General features: G+C 43.2%; 1 protein-coding gene across 3 annotated transcripts in view; it reads right to left on the minus strand.

Annotated features, from left to right (window-relative positions):
• WDR17 (WD repeat domain 17) overlaps positions 1-19,159 on the minus strand; it is a 105,006-nt gene that overhangs the window by 22,483 nt on the left and 63,364 nt on the right. For all 3 annotated transcript variants that reach the window (XR_016349417.1, XM_089777908.1, XM_006131598.4), the window contains exons 13-20: positions 17,089-17,291; positions 16,797-16,946; positions 16,573-16,703; positions 15,086-15,211; positions 11,725-11,880; positions 9,875-9,939; positions 5,092-5,224; positions 438-526 (exon numbers count right to left, since the gene is read on the minus strand). Coding sequence is in view for 2 of the 3 variants with exons in the window: in XM_089777908.1 (XP_089634034.1) it covers positions 438-526; positions 5,092-5,224; positions 9,875-9,939; positions 11,725-11,880; positions 15,086-15,211; positions 16,573-16,703; positions 16,797-16,946; positions 17,089-17,291 (1,053 nt within the window). In the remaining variant the exon portion in view is untranslated. The remainder of the gene's footprint in view (positions 1-437; positions 527-5,091; positions 5,225-9,874; positions 9,940-11,724; positions 11,881-15,085; positions 15,212-16,572; positions 16,704-16,796; positions 16,947-17,088; positions 17,292-19,159) is intronic.

Genomic DNA, 19,159 nt, shown 5'->3' on the forward strand with positions numbered 1-19,159 from the left:
CTGTCCACTATGTGGCATTTGCCTCCTTGGTGAAGACCAGTGTTGCTTTCTGGAACAGGGGAGGGGATGTGTGACATACAGAGATCATTAAACTGATACTTATTAAAACATATTTCAGTAAAGTTTGAATTTCATGAAAATGAATACCCCTCTTTGGTATTAAACAACTCTAAAAAGTAACCATAATAAGCATTTCAAGCCTAATTTATCTGGAAAAATCCATTTGGTGCCAGGAGCTGACATTCACTGAAGGATGCAGAGTCTGCTAATAATTAAGTATAGGTGGAATGCAAATGGCTGTTTCCTGGACTCTATAAAACTGGTGTAAAATCCAAGTAACAGGAGTTCCAGTGTAGTAAGCATCCTTGAGTGCTTATATTCTGCATAAAAAAAGTTACAGAAACACTTTAAAAGAACTGAATTCTCTGTAGACTCACTCATTGTAATCTTCCATGTTTCCATCAGGATTTGAAGATCCATTTGATGTTGAAAGCTGTACGATTTGCATATTTCCTTCACAAGCTGCCTAGAAACAAACAAATTAATGCATCAACCATACAATATTTTTTCAACTGGACAATTTGATAAATTATCCCTTTTGAAACTGCTCGAGGGTAGCAAAGGAAACATTCCAGTGAACAAACTTAGAGCTATTTTATTTTTTCCAGAATCTTCTCAGCTGTGCAGGAGAATAAGAGGAAGCAAAACACTTTCAATCCCTATCCCTAATGCTGAGGGTCTTCCTAGTTCTCAGGCCCAATAAATTGTAGAGTCTGAGCCACACCACACAGTGCTCAGGATGGCAGAGCTCAGGTTATAGGCACCCTGTCCAGGCATGAAGCCCTTGGAGTTTGGCCCCCTGCCTGGGGTGGCAGCGCTCAGACTTTGGCTTTTGCCCCCTGCCCAGGGCAATTGGTCTTGTATGAGCTCAGATTTAGTCCCCATCCTGGGGAAATATAGCAATTTATGTTGCCAGAAGGGGCCACAGCGCACTGAAGTTTGAGAACCCCTGATCTAAGCTTTTTCCCCAATTGTGTATGATAACTACGGAAAAAAGCAATGCAAACGCGAAGTTTTAAAAAAACAAAACATACATCAAAAGTTCACAATGATTTTAAGCTAAGACCACAAAAGCATTCCAGGATAGTCAGGTCCAAGAAGCCTAGGCCATCTTATTTGCTTATTTATGGATAAAAGCACTTTGAAATCAATGGAAACCATTTGCAATGAATAAAACAAGAGAAAGCAAATGAAAATAGGCAAAACATTCTGTCGTTTAAACATAATTTTAGGGGCATGATCCTGTGTCCCTTTAGCACTCGGAGCTCAAAGATAAATTGGGGTGGCAAAAACAGGGTTGCCAGATGGTCTAACCAAAAATACCGAACACCCCCTCCCAAAAAAACCACTGTTGAAGAAAAAAGGGGGGGGGGGGGAGATCAAAGCTATTGAGAAAAAAAAAAAGGACCCAACAATTATTAAGTTAAAAAAAATAATAATAATTAAAAAATCAAAAATACAAAAAACCCAGCATGGCCCCTTTCAGACCTTTGGGGATTTTTTTGCCGGCGGACATCTTGTTTTCTTTCTCCATGCCACAAGACAGATTCCCTGCTGAACCAGGTAAGCAGAGGGGCCCCGGGGCTGAGGGCGCGGGGCCAGGAGCTCGGCTCAGTTGCTAAGTGTCTTAGGGTTGCCAGGTGTCTGATATTTTCGCCTCCTGGCAGGGAAAAAAAATCAGAAAATACTGGACATTTTAGGTGTCCGGTATTTTCTGATTTTTTTTTCCCTGCCAGGAGGCGAAAATACTGGACTGTCCAGGTCAATACCAGACACCTGGGAACCCTAGCCAAAAAGAAGGCAAAAATGGACAAACTATTTTCAAAGCTGGCCTTACAATCACACTGAACACATTAACTAAATCAGATATGTAGAACTATATTTTCTGAAATATTCTCAACTTTAGATGCACATTTTTAGTATTTTGCTGCATAGTTTCACTGAACACATTTACTATCGTGCTTTTCTGCATTTACATTAATCAAACTATTTTTCCTAAAAAATTTCCCTGAAAGATAGAATAGCTATTAGAACAGTGCAGAATCATCCCATCAAGGGACCCAGTCCTAAACACTTAAAAGTCAATAGCTACAGAGGTGTAGCCAAGTTAGTCTGTAACTAGAAAAACTTAAAAAACAACAAATAATCTAATAGCAACTTAAAAGACTAACAGAACATGTAGATCAGTGTTTCTTAAACTTTTTAAGACCAAGGAACACCAAGCAATAATTTTGTGTGTTCCAAAAGACTTTTCTTGAAGGAAAAAAAAAAATGAAGCTTGCCCCTTTTAAGGACAGCCATTTGAACTCTGTTTTCTCCGTGTATGGGGATCATATTTTCTGAACCACATTTAGGGACACGTTACCTACACCCCCTGACCTCTGTTTACTATGCCCCTGACTCTTGGGGTCAAGATGGACACATGACCAGAAGTAAAAGTAACCCCCTCTAAGAACTTTTCCCACCATCCTCATACCCATAGGGGATGAGTTTGGCCCCCACTGAACCCTCTCCTCTGGTGCTGGTCTCTCCCCTGCAGGTGTCTGCCTCTCTGCTTCATCCCCAGAATCCCTTGGCACCTGAACCTTCCCTTACCCCTGCTTCTCCTTCCCTCACTGTCCCTTCCCCCTTGCCCTATTTCTCCCTGATACCGATGCCCTCACCATCCTCTGCCCCAGTTCCTCTCATGCCCCTCTGTGCCCTCACACATGACTTGCTCCATCCCTGCCTTCCTCGTGCCCACTCCTCCTTTCAACCCTTCTCCCAGTACCTCCCCCTTTCCTTGCTTCCTCTTGCCCCCCAATGCCCTTTCCCTCTCCTCTCCCAGCATCACCCTGTCCCCTTCACCCTCCCACCCCCACTGAAACCTCTCCTCCCTCCTCCTGCCCTTTTCCTCATTGTATCCGCTTGGCCCCCTGGCATTTGTCTCTCCTTCACCCTGTCCCTTGGTGCCTTCCCCTTTGTTCTCCTGCCCTGCCCCCTTCACCTCAGCACAAGCCCCTTCATCTCTCACCTCCTTCCCCCTAGTTCTCTCTGAGCCCCTCCTTTTGCCTTCCAGTTTGTGGGGCTGGAGTTTGTGGTCGGCCCCAGAAGTCCCCGCAGCCCTGGCCCCAGCTGCTTCCAAGGCAGGACTGCTTGCTCAGCCTGAAGCTGGGCTGCTCCCGGTGCGAATGTTAGTGCCACATTTCGAGGGCCGGATTAAGACTTTTAGAGGCCCTAAGCACTGAAAAGATTACGGTGCCCCCCAAATGTAATTAAAAATAAAAACAATACTATACCGTAAAATAAAATTGTATTTTTTGAAATGACACAAAACTGACATGTCTTCTGAAATTAAAATAGCTTCTTTCTAGATTTTCTGATTGCAAAATTCTGGATACATTCATCGAAGCTGACTTGATGAAGCACGTCCGCTTCCATACACAATAGGGAAAGTGAATCCAGTCTGTCCTGACACATTGTTGTTCTCTGAGGGTTTTATATTCTTTTCAGCTGAGAAAAAGAGTGTTCTGCAGAGTTCTGACTTTTCCCATGATGACAACGTCAATGCTTTTTTTGAAATATCAAATTTTTTCCAAAAAAAACCCTCTCATTTTTTTTTGGTTCCCCTGCTTTGCTGGTGCCCTAAGCACATGCTTAGTCTGCTTATTGGATAATCCATCCCTGCGACATTCCAGTCCCCAATCCAGCTTTGGCTCCCATTAGGAGGAGCACGAGGGGCAGGGGGAGAAGAAAGCCCCCACCCTCCCAGACCTGGCTTGTGGACCGCTGCTGTGCAAGCGGGTCTGTGCACTGCTGCTCCCTCAGCAGAGTGGGAAGGGGTGAGGGGAGAAAGGGCCATGCACAGAGCGCACCAGCAGAGCCCGAACGTACCCCGCTCTGCAGCACTCGAGCTGAGCTCTGCGCGGTCTCTGCCAGGACTCTGGTGGCAGCTCCCAGGAGCAGCTCACCAGCTCCAACCAGTGCCCCTCCCCCTCTGGCAGCGGTGGCGGCCGCCTGTGGATGGAGGAGGCCGGGCTGGAGGTGCACAGCCGAGGCAGTCCCACAGGAGGAGGTAAGGGCCACAGAGTGGGGGGAGGGGCTTGCCGGACAGCGCCGCGTGTTGCATGGGAGCTTGGAGTTCTGGACACTGTGCACCACTGACAGCGCCCTTGGCTGCCTGCGCAAAGCACCAATGGAGCTGCTTACGTGCTGGGTGGAGGTGGGGAGCTGCTGCTGCGCCACACCAGTACTGGGTGTCTTTAAATCCGGGACTGTCCCGGAAAAAAAAAAAGAGACATATGGTCACCATATCTCCACAGCACACACCGCAGAACACAGTTTAAGAAACGCTGATTTAGATGGTATTATGAGCTTTCATGGGCATAACAAGATGAAGTGGGTTATGCCCAGGAAAGCTCATGATACCATCTATCTGTTTTGTTTGACTTTAATAAACAATAAATAGTCTAGTAGCACCTTAAAGACGATGTAGCAGAATGAAATTTATCATCTCCAAATATGCGACCCTTTTGATCGCTTCAAAGTCAGAGTTGGCCAGCTGAATACGAGTGACATGTGGGGTTGGGATTTTTAGCCATTTAACAGAAGTGTATGTTTTGACCGATTAAATATACTCTTTGTCTCTGATTTCATGTCAAAAGGTCAGAAACGAATAACTAAGTTTATCCCTTCTCCAAAAGTACTTACTCACTAGGTCAAGGATTCTCAAACTTTTTTTGCTTGACCCTCCTTGGAAATTATTTCAGGCTGTGATAACTCCACCCACTCTCAAAAAAGGTGATAGCAAATTGCTGTACCTAGTCATAGGAGCACATCTGACATACTACCATCCTTACTTCTGTGTGGGGGCTGGCAGTGGTGCTACCTTCAAAAGCTTGTTTTGTTTTGTTTTGATGGGGTTTTTTTACATCTTGTGACTTCCCTACAATAGCTTGTAACTCCTTTTTTGGGGGGTTGGAACCCTCAGTTTGAGAAATGCTGCATTTGCTCATGATAAATATGGACCAATATACATATCAGCAAAAATACCTGTGCAACAAGCAGAGCCTCTTTAAGTTGGCCCCTTGAAGTAAAAAAAGTGACTAGTTTCTTCACATCACCAGTAGCTATGCAGTATGGGATGACATCATCATTTTCCTCTTGAATTAACTGGTCAGCTCTCCTAAATGAAATTGAAAATGATTTGGCTGTTTAGTTTCATTTGCTGTTAGATGTATTTATTGCACACCAGTGGTACAACTAACTATAAAACATTCATTAAAAACCATCTGCCTTGCTAGACTCCAAGAGACACCAGGTGTGACTACAGAGCCCATGGCAGTGAGCCTCCCAGGCTGGTCAGTAATTTCAGGTTCATTGCTAAAAACTGTTGTGTGGACAGCAGTTTGAAGCAGTAGGTAGGGTTGGAGCTCAGGCTCTGAAGCACTTCCTTTCCCCCACTCTAGGCTTCAGAAAAGACAGTTACTTTTTTCTGTAACTCGTGTTCTTCAAGATGTGTTGCTTGTGATCATTCCATGTTAGCTGTGTATGCCTGCCACATGCATCAGTGCCAGAAGTTTTTCCCTCTGTGGTATCCATAGGGGACTGGCTCTGATGCCTCCTGGAATGATGCCTATATTGCCAGGTATAAAGGGGACCACTGGCTTCCCCCCTCCCTCAGTTCCCTCTTGCTAGAACTCCAATAGTGGGGAAGGAGGGTGAGTCATGAAATGGACATGAGCAACATATCTTGAAGAACACCAGTTATGGAAAAAGATAACACTCTTTTCTTCTTTGAGTGCTTGCTCATGTCCATTCCATGTTAGGTGACTCCCAAGCAGTACCAACAGAGGTGGGGTAAGAGCTTGTAACACAGCTCTGATGATACCATCATCTCTGGCTTGCCGGATGATGGCATAACGCTCTGTAAACACGTGAACCGAAGACCACATCACAGCTCTACAGAAATTCTGGATGGAACATGGAAGGCTGCCGAGGATGCCTGCACTCTTGTCAAGTGTGCCTTTACCAGAGGAGGTGGTTGGACCTGTGATAACTCACAGCATGCCTGGATTCAGGAAGTAATCCAAATGAAGATTCAAATGCAGAGAGACCAGAGATTTGTCCTTCCTATCCGCCAACATGATGAAGAGCTGTCTGGATTTGAGGAAAGACTTGGTCCATTCAAGGTAAAAAGCCAAAGCCCATGGACGTCCAAGGTGTGTAGTTGTTTCTCCTCACTGATCTTGTGCGGCATAGGACAGAACACCAGAAGGAAGATATATCCTGATTAATATAGAAGGAAGACACCACTTTCAGCAGGAATGTCGGGTGCAGCCATGGTTGAACCTTGTCCTTGTACAATACTGTATGTGGCAGTTCCAAGGTCAGAGCTTTAATCTCCAAAACTAACTTGGCCAAGGTAACTGCCACAAGGAAGGTGACCTTCCACGATAAGTGGGAAAGGGAACAAGAGCCCAAAGGTTCAGAGGGTGGGTTCATTATTCTAGAGAGAACTAGATTAAGATCCCATTGCAGGACAATATTCCTAACTTAACAGGTAAAGCCTCTTGAACCCCTGACGGACATCTTGTGTGAGAATTCTGATATTCCTCAGAAAAGCCAAAATGGCAACTGTAGTTATTCAGGGAGGCGGCTGTCGAATCATGTCAGGGTCACCAGTGTAGTTAGGTGGATTTACTGCCATGGTGTCCTCACAGGCCTCTGGCTCCGTCAGTGATGATAATCAGAAGGCTGCTTGCATGTGTGATCTATGATGTGGGCCCAATGACCACAGCAGACCCCAAGAGGGCCTCCAAAGACCACAAACCAGATAAGGATCGAAGGTGCCTGGCCAGGTTTATTGTTAAACGATGTACAGTAATAGTTGTCAGTAAACTCTACTGACCCACTACGCATATGTACTTTCCACAATGGAATGACTCAATCAGTAGGAAATTTCCACTGCACCCAGGTCATACAAAGACTGTCCCCCCCCCCCAAGACACCACCTTATATACAGGTACAAACAACTCACTCCTCACTGCTGATGTTGTCAGGTTATCACCCATCACCCTGTACCTTGTGGTTTGATTAGACCATCTTTATCCATCATGCTGTCATTTTAGACCCTTTCCTGAACCTGGGTCTGTATCTGTAGGAGTGGTTACCAAGGTCTTTTTTAATGAGCTGGTTGTACCATGTGATTTCAACTTATGACCAGTACCAATTATGGTTCTGCACCTGGGCCTATTACCAAATAGTGTTTTGCATTCTCAGCCCTGTTTGTGCCAAGTTCTGTGAGCAGGGGCCTGCCTCTTGTTCACAGCTTAGCTTTGCTTTATGTTAGCCATGTTTTGTCCATTGTTATCTAGGCCTCAGACCAGGCCTGTGCTGCACTGGCCTATGTTTTAGGCCTTCATCTTACTACAACTAGATGGACCCTGATGGAAGAAAGGGCCAGACCCTGATTTTTCAGCATGAGCAGATGATCCAGGATGAAGAATGAATATGGGAATGTCACACTCCAACACTCAGTGGGAGAACTTCATCCACTTTGCCAGGTAAGCCTCTGAAATGGAGGGTTTCCTACTCCCCCCCCCCAAAAAAAAAATTGCTGCACCTCCCTGGAGCAAGCTTGCTCCTCTATGTTCAACCATGCAGCATCCACACTGTGAGGTGGAGAGAGGTGAGGTTGGGATGCAGGAGACAACTGTAGTCTTAAGAGAGAAGGTCCAGACAGTCTGAAGGCAGCCATGGGAGGGCTACCGCCAGATCTAGCAGTGTGCTGAACCAATGCTGGTATGGCCATGCCAGGGCAATCACAATGACCTGAGCCTTATCCTTCTTATCTTTGACAGGACTCTGGTGACAAACAGGATTGACAAGTATGTGTACAACCAGTCTCTTGACCATGACAAGAGAAAAGCATATGAGAGTGTGCACCTGGCCAGACCAAGAAGGGAACAAAAGTGATGACACTGCCTAGTCTTCCTGATAGCAAACAGGTCTCTATTTGGGGAGTCCCCCACCTTTGGAAGAGCATCAGGGCTACTTCATGATGGATTGACCACGCATGAGGAGAAAAGAAAGATCTGTTCAGTCAGTCTGCTAGTTTGTTTGTGATCCCTGGCATATGATAGGCTTCCAGGTGAATCATATGCTGGATGCAGAAGTCACAAAGGCAGAGTATCTTTTGGGAGAAGGCTGATGAGTGAGCTCCCCTTGCCTGTTGATGTAAATCATCAAGGACATGTTGCCTGTTAACATGTGAACCACTCAGCTTGACAACTGCAGAAGGAACACCTAACAGGCTAGATGGACCACTCTGAACTCCTTCATGTTTAACTGTAATATTGACTCCTGTACTAAGCACATACCTGCTGTACACATCTTGCCACGCTGCACCTCCCAACTGAGATCTGAGGCATCTGATATTAGTGACACAGGCTGTCAAAAGGAACCCCATAGAGGACTGCCTCTGGATCAGTTCACCACTGAAGTGCAATGAGTGTTCTAGGGGGAACAGAGACCACCTTGTCCAGTGATCCCCAGCAGAGGCATCTATTGTAGCAAGCAACTGGTGAGATTGTATCCAAAGCCTCATGCACCTCACTTCAAAATTGAACTATATGTGGGTAATGACCCACTGCATCAAGACCAGGCACCAGTGATGGCATTCAGTGGATCTGAAACAGTATCCTGGTGATTGACACCAAACATTTGTTGACTACTGCCGTGGAGAGAAGCAGGAACTGGAAACTGGTGCAGCGATGTCAATCATCAGTGCTGTGGTGGGAACTCATGCCAATAGGTTGTAGGCCATTACGTATAGTCACCATAGTCACCATAGAAATGATGCCGAACTGATGAAGAGCAGCTACTACACTCCCAATACAGGACGATGGGGGCCATGCATGCCTCAAAAGGCCTGCACCACATTGTCGACAACTGGATCTTTGAGCACAGAGAGCAGTGTCCAGAATCCAGAGACAGTTAAAGAGGGCTCTGATACATGGTAGCCCTATATCTGCATCATGGTGGCTCTGAGCAGCTGACCACGGGCAGAACATTCCACGAGGGAGTGTGTGGAACCATGCTGAAGGGGTGATCCAGAGGCAGGCTTATCCCTTAACTTGGGTGCTGCCTTTGTCAGCAAAAGCAGCACCAGGAGACACAAAACATCCTGCACCAAGTCTCATTCTGGGACACTAAATTCTAAACTCACTAAGGGAAGAATACTAATTATTTATAGCAGAAAGTTAACAATGAACAGACTGGAGAGAAAAATCTTTGCTAGAAAAATGAACATTCTATCATCATCACTAGTAAGAAGGAACTGACGGTGAGAGATGCCAGCAGCACCCCTTATACTGTACCATACTCCCTGCTCTTCAGGGTCTGCCGGAGTTGGCCCTATATGGATACCACTTAAGTAAGTACACACACCTAAGATGGAATGGACATGAGAGAGCACTCAAAGAACCTGTGCTCCAATCCAAGCTGTTATATCTACACAGCTACTTTAAATGGTAGCATGAGTCCAAATCTGTCAACCCAGACACAGAAGAACACTGCCTGACGCTGTGTAAACATATCCTTACAAGCTAATTCTCCCATGAAGACACATCACTATAAGATTTCAAGCCTCATCATGCATTAAAAACTTTCAAGCTTTATACTGGCTCATTCCATCACATTTTAATGAATATAAGCAACATCACTGAAACGTTGAAAAACATTCTAGATGCAGTTTATCTTATGTATATTTGCTGTGGTCCTTTATTTTATGCATACTATAAGCTACAATTGATCAATATGTTTTTAGCCTTACCTTTGCATTAGCTTTTTCCAGTATTTCATAGATACACCTGGTGCAACTGAGAGGGCTTTGTCCCACTGAAACACAACAACAACTAGTGTACAAAAAAAATTTACATTTAGAACTAGTTTTTATCAAGTGCAGATTGAAACTCACCAGGCCCCTTGAGACTTGACCATTGCTGAACCAGAGAATATGCCAGACAATAGAAGGTCAATACTAATACTCCCACTGCTTATTGGACTCTTAGAAGACATTTAGGGTATGTCTAGATTACATGACTCTGTCGCCAGAGCCATATAGATTAGTTTACTAGACATACCCAAATGAAGCAGCGATTTAAATAATTGCTGCTTCATTTAAATTAAAATGGCTGCCACGCTGAACCGATCAGCTGTTTGTCAGCTCAGCACGCTAGTCTGGACGCTCCACAGTCAACATCAAAGGTATTTGTCGACCGCCTCAGTAAACCTCATCCCACGAGGCATAATGGGGCGGTCGACAAATGCCTTTGATGTTGACCGCAGAGCATCCAGACTAGCGCACTGAGCCAACAAACAGCTGATCAGCTCAGAGCGGCAGCCATTTTAATTTAAATGAAGCAGCAATTATTTAAATCGCTACTTCATTTGGGTATGTCTAGTAAACTATTCTATATGGCTCTGGCGACAGAGCCATGTAGTCTAGACATACCCTTAGGGGTAAATTAGAGCTAAATAACAGCATGGAACATTGAGAGCCAAGACTAGTGGCTGTAAACAAACATTATGGGACTGCAGGAAACTTGGCCACACCCGTGATAAGTGGATAAGTCCCATCTTGACAAAGCCCTTCCTAGGATGATTTAGTTGGCATAGGTCCTGCTTTTAGCAGGGGAATGGACTTGACCTCCTGAAATCTCTTCCAACCCTATGATTCTATAACATCTGGCTAACTAAAATCATGCTCGACCACAAATGTTGCTGGATCAGAGTGTGCCGGTTTAGAGAGGTTCAACCTGTACATGTCTTTTCCATTAAAATTAAAATTATCATGGAGGTAAAAAAAATCCTGTCTTACTTTTTACTTGCAAATTGGATACTTTTATTCTGGAGTAACTAATCCCCAGATTTACAGAAGTATTGAGGTATGTTCCTAAATATACATATAGCTGGCCTGTGTGGGGGAAGTCTTCCTGCATGCCTGTGGACTAGGTCTCTGGGAAGTATTTTCCCGAATAGAGGAGACTTGCCTGTGAATTAGGCCTTTGAGCCATGGTATCCCTAGAAAGGCAGACTTGCATGAGGACTAGGTCTCTAGGATGTGTTTTCCTTTATAAAGGGGACTGGCTTATGAACTAGGCCTCTGGGCTGTATTTTCCCTAATAGAGGGGACCTGCTTATGAACTAGGCCTCAGAGCCATATTATTCCTACCAAAGGGGACCTGGGTATGGACTCTGGCCACTAGGCCATATCACCCCACCTAGAGGGACTCGGGATGCAGACTTGGACCCGAAACCACTCTGCCAGAGGTATAGGAGGAGCCAGACTTGGAATCTGGTGGATGGTCTTGTGAGAGGGCCAAATTGAGCCCTTAGAGGAGATTAGACACAAGGGGCCTCCCAAGATAGAACACCTCTCGACAGTTGCCAATACAATTTTGTTTGTACTTCAGTTAAAAATCATCTGTTCTGAGCAACACATTTTCTTAGTCCCTAGTGTTTACTTAAGCCAAGTTTCTCTGTATATGTTATAAACATCAAAACTGCAGGAAGATCTTTCTTTGCTAGATTTATAACTCTTTTGCTTTCACTCTTGCACAAGTAGTATTATTACAATTTTATACTGTATTTAATTTTTCATTAGTTGCTTTAGTACTTTACCTCTCCAAGCTCCACCATAAGTTCACAATATCTCTGAATTTGTCCTAATCTTAAATGTATTTCTGCTGCTTCCTTTAGCCTTTCCTCCTTGCTAGGTGCACCAATACCTCCTCCAAATTTGGACATTTTTACTGTCGTTAGTTCTTGGGCTCTGGACTGGTAAAGAGAAAAAGCACTGTATTTATTTTTTGTAATAATACAATTATTGCTAAAACAAGTATTCAAACAAAGAATTGTTATGGTAATATTAAAATTACCTTTTGAGAAGATAAACCACAGCTTTTTAACTAAAGACCTTAAACCCTGAAGAGATTACACTGAATTACAGTAGACTTCCAATAATCCGGCACCTTTGGGATCCAGGTGGTGCCGGATTATCGGATATGCCGGACTATTGGGAGGTACTCCAGCGGGGGGCTGTGACGGGTCCGCCGGGACCCACACTGTGTCCGGCGGGGGGGAGGGGAGGGCTTGGCGGGGAACGGCGCGGCGAGGGACGAACCCTCTGCTGTTTTGCAGGGAGGCAAAGCCTGCAAGCAGCGGCGGCGGAGAGGGGGCAAGAGGCAGGCAGCTGCTTCAAGAAGTTGTTAGTCAATTACAGTACCACCTGTCACCTGTGGATACACCTGGTGGTACTGTAATTGACTAACAACTTCTTGAAGCAGCTGCCTGAGCTCTTCCAGGTTCCAGTTGGTGCCGGACTATCAGGAGTGCCAGACCACTGGATGCAGGACAATTGGAGTTTTACTGTATTACATTTCTACAACCACTGCATTAAGACTAAATTGGTTGTATTCATATATTTTTCACTCCATTCTCCTGGTTCATTTTTTTATTACATTTATTTTCATTTCATTCTTAGCCATTTTACCTCAGTGACAAAGGCAACTATAAGAATAAAGAAAACCCTGAATCTGCATTGTCCCTGTTTCAGAAGTGCAAGCCTCCCAGCCAAGACTGCATTTTTCTGATGATTTCTGTAAGCTAGGTACAGGTAATTTGAAAGTGAATGATTAAGACTCCATTTTGAGAGAGAAACTCCATTTTGAAAAATGTCTGATAACATCGGCAAGGAAACATAAAGCAGAGCTGGGTCAATCCGGCTATAGCTAGATTTTCCTGCCATAAACTCCTTGAACATTCTTTTACCTCAGGAGTTGCACACCACAGGGCTGTCAATCATATGAACTTTCACGCCACTGAGGTAATAAAAGGCCCTGCAGCTGTCAGTCAGGGACAGATGATCTCGCTCCACCTGAGACCAAGTGAATACAGTGCAACTCCTCACGCGGTCCAGGCCTTTAGCATTCAGGAATTCCATCTGTGCTATAGTGATGAAAAGGAGCAGATACTTATCACTACAGGATCCACTGCTATCACCAGTCTCTCTGGTGGGATCACCCAGGAGTTCCTCCTGATGAGCTTTCAAATAGCTCAATGGTTGAGGTCCCAGGCTTCACGCTGTACTTCACTTCCATTGACACTGTAATGTAAACTTCCTTTTGTCTGGGGTCTGTACTATCACTCTTTTCTTCCTTTTGCCACCTGAGATATTTTGGATTTGGGCTTTATGCCTAATTAATAGTTCCTGTACTGGGATTTTGAAGCGTTATACTTTATGAATGCTGGCTGTATATTATTGGTTATATAAGTATGTGTTTTAAAGATTTTTCTCTATTTTCCTAAACACTGTTAGTTATTTCTCAATACATACATTGACTTACTTTAATATTTGTTTTCATTTCATACCACATTTGGAGAAAGAGGGGTAAGATCCTTGCCAATAATAGATACAGTATTGGCTGGGAGGCTTGCACTTCTGAGACAGGGATAATCCAGATTCAGGGTTTTCTTTATTCTGCAACAGGGCACGCTGGCACCCGGGCGGTGCTGCTGCTGCTCCTCCTCATCCCCCAGGAGTGTCCAGAAGAGGGCCTGGGGGTCGGGCTGCAGCAGATGCTGCGAGGGAGATTCCAGCAATTGCTGCCAGGCTTGCAGCAAGACATCCAAAATGAGCACCAGAGTGCCCAGGAGCAGCTCTGACTCCATGGCGCCGAGTGCTGTGGTGTCCCGAGTCAGAGTAACCCAAGCAGGCAGAAACAAAAATGCTTTGCTGTCCCTCAGCAAGGTAGGCAAGCAAGCAGGGAAATATGAGAACAAGCTGTCCAGGGGGTTCCCTTTAAGCACAGGCCTCAGATAGCCTCAGGCAGCAGCCACACAAAGTAATTACTGACCTGATGCCCTGCTGGAACTGGTATCAGCTGGCCTTAAGTGCGATTGAGTGTTCAATCAGTGTGGACGCGCTATTTCAAAATAGCAAAACACTATTTTGAAATGCATTTTGTGTGTAGACGCATTATTTCAAAATATCTTATTTCAAATAAACTATTTTGAAATAAGATATTTCCAAATAATGCTGTAGTGTAGACATACCCTGAGTCTTTAAGGGCACTGGCCAGCAGCCTTGCAGAGAAAATAAGATAAACCTCCCCTTTCACCCAACAAACTGGGGATGAGGTGAGGGAAATGGATCAGCCAAAACACTGCCTCCTCTGTCACTGAAGAGCAGACACTAGCAGAAGTGTGGCTGCAGAACCCTCTCATCCTGAGACTTAGCTGGGCAGAGGGGCTAACTAATGCCTTTGGTTGACTAAATTACAACCCAGAACTAAAGAGGAGAACTGGAGGCTCCTGTCTTAAGGAGATAAGTAATAATTATCTGAATTACCCAGATCCAGGAGAAGAGGTGGGGCTCCTGACTAATGGAGAAACAGTGACTGTTTTATTGACCTGCTCCCAAAGGAAGCAAGGGGCTTCCTTTTGTTTTGATAGAGTGATGATGCAAAGTACAGCCCCCACTCCAGGAAGGGAACTTAAGAGGTCATAAGAGGAGGAAGGAAACTGACCAGGACTCTTCTACAGATTGAGCGTGTGGTGAAGTGAGATGACTATCAAAAACACACTGTAAAAAGACTTAGTAAATCAGACCCCATGTTTTGAATTAATCTAGTCTGTGTAACTGATTGAAAGAACTTAAGATAGTGCTGCATGCAAAGCATCTGCAGCGCCACAAAGGGGTGGACTGGTGGGTTACGACCTAGGAGACACCACAAGGAAAGAAGAATCATACAAGAGACATGATCCAGTCAGTGCTTTTGTCAATAATCCATGTTACACTTATGTCCACGGGCTTTATCCTTGCAATTCATCTTTTGCAAAAACAAGAAATGTGTCTGCCTTTTTCTAAAATGTGACTTCATTTCATTGGAAGTGTTCAGCTTTGCAACGCAATGGATTTTCATAACTAAAAAAATAAAACTACCGATGAACAAGTTTCACATAGTGTGCATAGTTCACTTACCATTCTAAATCTAACCAGATGCTTCATATGCATAATTCCTTTGCAGTAGTTTTGTGGAAGCAAGCTATCATCCTGACCTTTTATTACAGCAACTAGGTCCCATAAATTTTTACTGCCTCCTGGAGGCTGAAATAATTAAAAAAAAAAAAAAGAAATAGATTACAATAATGGGCAAGAGGTATTAAAATGAAACCTGCAAGTGATACGGTGTGCAATTATTTGTCAATTCAAAGGTAAACATTTTCAGAATGTATCATGTGAGTCACATACTACAGTCTGATACTACTCACTGTAGTAAAAAATATTAGTGCAGTTAAGTGTATCAAGATGAAACTTCTATCAGTTATGTAGACACAAAGCACAACCAATTTATACACATACATGGCACACACACAAACCACAGGTATGGAAAGTATATCTGTATAATAGATTGAAGATGCATGTGGGAAATTGCAGAAACATCAGAAATAAAGAACACTCATGTGGCAAACTAACAAATAATATGCTAATGAATGCTGATAAAACCTTTATTCATCACCACATAATCATTCATTTATTATATACCATATGTATTACAGAAAGAGTATTTGGGAATGTTTTAATGAAGTTTTAAAATTTTTATTGGGTCTAATTCTTGTCTACCTCGACTTGTAAAGTCAGATGCCTAGGTTACTATGAATCTAGGGCTCAGAGAGAGATTAAAATTAAAAATGAAAAAATGACCACCAAAGTGACCCAATAAGTCTCCTTAGAGCAATGTTGTAATTTGAATGTCTAATATATTCTCAGTGTCTACTATATTTTGAACTGGGAGTAAGCACTATGCCCCAATTCTAGTCCTGAAGTGTTTAATAGATTTTAAATGTAGTGACAAGAGCAGATTTTAAAAAATCTGGTATTTTGATATTTGTTTAACTCTGAATAAAAATTAAATATTAAAAGATTGCTACTCTTTGCGGAACAAAAAATGTCATGAAATTCTGATTGAAAATTTTTTGTTTCAGTGTTTTCGACTGAAATAAATGGGGCCAGTGGGTGAGAGAGGGGGCTTCAGGGATCAAGAACTACAACTTTCCTAAAGCTCTGCAGCAGCTCAGACAATCGCAGAGTTTAATGCAGATTTAGCCCAATGTGAACCACTTCACTTTCACAAACAAGAAACAAAATATTTAATTCTGGATGAGCAAAGTGAAGCTATTTTTTGAAAAAAATTCTCAATAGAAAGATCTGCTGAAATGTATCTATTGCAGTACAAAATTCTGGTTCTGATGACACCATATTTTCTGATCGGGAAATCCATTTGAAAATTTTTCAACCAGCTCTAGGAGGGACATTTTTCCATCTACAGACTGTCTAAACAGAAGTCATTCTTGCATATTCCAAGTGTATTTTAATGGAAATAGTACAAAGGGAAGGGAAGAAGACACTTTTTTTTTCTTCAGTTTAAGCTAAGGAATACATACACATGCAACATGTGGAATACTTACTGACAAACATTCTGAAAACCACCTTAGCTTTTTCCCTCGAGTATTACCAGTCAGCTTGTCCACCTCCTGTTTAATATCCCTGGATACTTTACCACATAGCAAAGGAGGAGCACCTGGTTCCACAGCACGATCTATTCAACAGAAATGTTTATGTACACAAATATTTTATTAAAGGCAACCTAACACAAAGCACATGAAAATAATAGTATGTATAATTTACCTACCAGTATTGCCAATGATCTCATCCCAAGATCTGTCTGCAAGGATATTTATTTGGAGAGGGTTTATTAGAGGTGTTAAAGACCAAAGTCTCACAGTCGAGTCACGAGAACAAGAGGCCATCGTGAATGGGCGACTAGGATGACATGTTAATCCTAATGAAGAGACCATTTTAAACATTATTCTGACAATGAAATGTATCTACTAAATAGTTTTCAGTCAAGGACTTTTAATGTATAATGTAAATACATTTTAGCACAATAACAATGGAAAAATTAAGATTTAAAACTATATTACCATATACATCGGCACCATGATCATAAACTGTGTCTAGACAAGTTCCATCTCTTGTGTCCCACACCCGTATTGTATAGTCCCAGCTGCCTGATATTAATAGGTAAGGGATTTCGGTATTCCACATCAGTCCCCGTACTGGTGCTGTATGTCCACTAAGAACATTTATACAAGCATCTTGTGTGTAATCCCATATTCGGACAGTACTGAAAACAAGACACAAAAAGCTTAAAACCATCAATCTATCAAAATATGAACACAACAAAATTCTAAAGTTTACATTTCACAGAATATTTACTTATCTAGATGTACACACTAATAAAAGAGTTCTTATGCTTTGAGCACCTTATACACTCTGTTAAAAGAACACTAAAATAAAGAGAACTATCAGTTCCTCCAGATCAATTCAAATACACAGTGACAGCAAAAATATAGCTGAAATTCATAGATTAAAATAGATTCTAAAGCCTGAAGGGATTATTGTGATAATCTAGTCTGGCCTCCTGTGTTACACAGATATAGAACTTGCCCAGAATTATTGCTAGAGAAGATCCCCAAACTGTGTCCTTCTAGAGAGGCTCAGAGAAACATTCAAGAGGGGTACAGCAGAGCCTGGGCCAGCCCTCATGAAAGTTGCAGAGAGAGCCCCACCACACCCTGCTCTGCACCCAGCCATGGTCTCTAACTCCAGCTCCAACACCAGCCACAGCCTTGACCTCTGTCTGGGGCTCTGTTCTCAATCCAGCCTCAGATCTGCCCCTAGATCCAGTCCCAGCCTTTGTCCCCTTAACCCAGTCTGCTGCTTCCTGCCCTCAAGGAGCCAAAACCCCACTCCCAGCCAGGGGACATGTGTGTGAGGGATTGCAGACAGGAGTAAGAGAGGGGGCATAACCCTGAAAAGTTTGGGGACCAGTGTTCTATAGCATATCTTTAAGAAAAATATACAATCTTGATTTAAAAATTATCAGTGATGGAGATTCCATCATAAACCTGGGTTAATTGTTCCAATGGGTAATTTCTCTGTTAAAAATCTATTCCTTATTACCAGTCTGAATTTGTCTAGCTTCAGCTTCCAGCCACTGGATCATTTTACACCCTCCTCTGCTAGATCAGTGGTTCTCAGCGAGTGTTCTGGGGCCCACTAAGGAAATGCAAGCAGGATGCACGGGACCCACCAAAATAAATAAGAGAGCAGGACTGGCATTAGACTCACTGGTCTCCAGGGCAGAAAGCCAAAGTCTAAGTATTGATGCATGGGGCTGAAAGCCAAACCTCAAGCAACTTAACTTCACAGGGCCCCATGTGGTATTAGGATTGGGTAATTGCCCTGCTTGCTACCCCTTAACATTGGCCCTAGCTTTTAATCTACTGGATATGCAAAAATACAGTTGTTATAACACAAATGGGCCATGGAATTTTTATAACATGTCATGGAGGCTTCAGAAAGGTTGAGAATCCCCATGCTAGATTGTGTTCCCTATATATGTATTTACAGGCTGTAATCAAGTCATCCCTTAACTAAACTTGTTAAACTAAACAGATTGAACTCACTATAAATCATATATTATATTAAATCAAGTCAACCCCCTCCCTTCCTTTCCCACTCAATCCTAGGCCTACATCTAGTCCTGTTCTACACTCTCTTCATTACAAACTAGGGAGAGAAAGTTGGCATTCCAGGGCACCTTGCAGGCAAACAAACTCAGGTTGTTATAGACCAAAGGAGAAAGTCAGTTCAAAAGTCCCAGGTCTCTAATGGGGAGAACCATTAGCCCCTTCTGTGTTATATTGAATGGGTTTCATCTCAGATGCTTCTGCTGATAACAACTATGGCAGTATGACACAAAAGAGAGGCATCCTCCTAGATAAAGAGATTCCAGACCATTTACAGGTTACAATCATTATCTTAAAATTAATTCAGAACATATTCACCACAAATTATAGAGTACAGATTTAATATACTCCCGGGAAAGAGAAACTGCTCAACAGGTGCTGCTAAGTTTTGTCAGTATAAGAATTTGGGCATACAATATACATCATGACAGGTACTTGTATTTTATGGCCTTATGCTTAT

This window comes from Pelodiscus sinensis, chromosome 4 (assembly GCF_052426305.1).
Source record: "Pelodiscus sinensis isolate ZL-2025 chromosome 4, ASM5242630v1, whole genome shotgun sequence".
Classification (NCBI taxonomy): Eukaryota; Metazoa; Chordata; order Testudines; family Trionychidae; genus Pelodiscus; species Pelodiscus sinensis.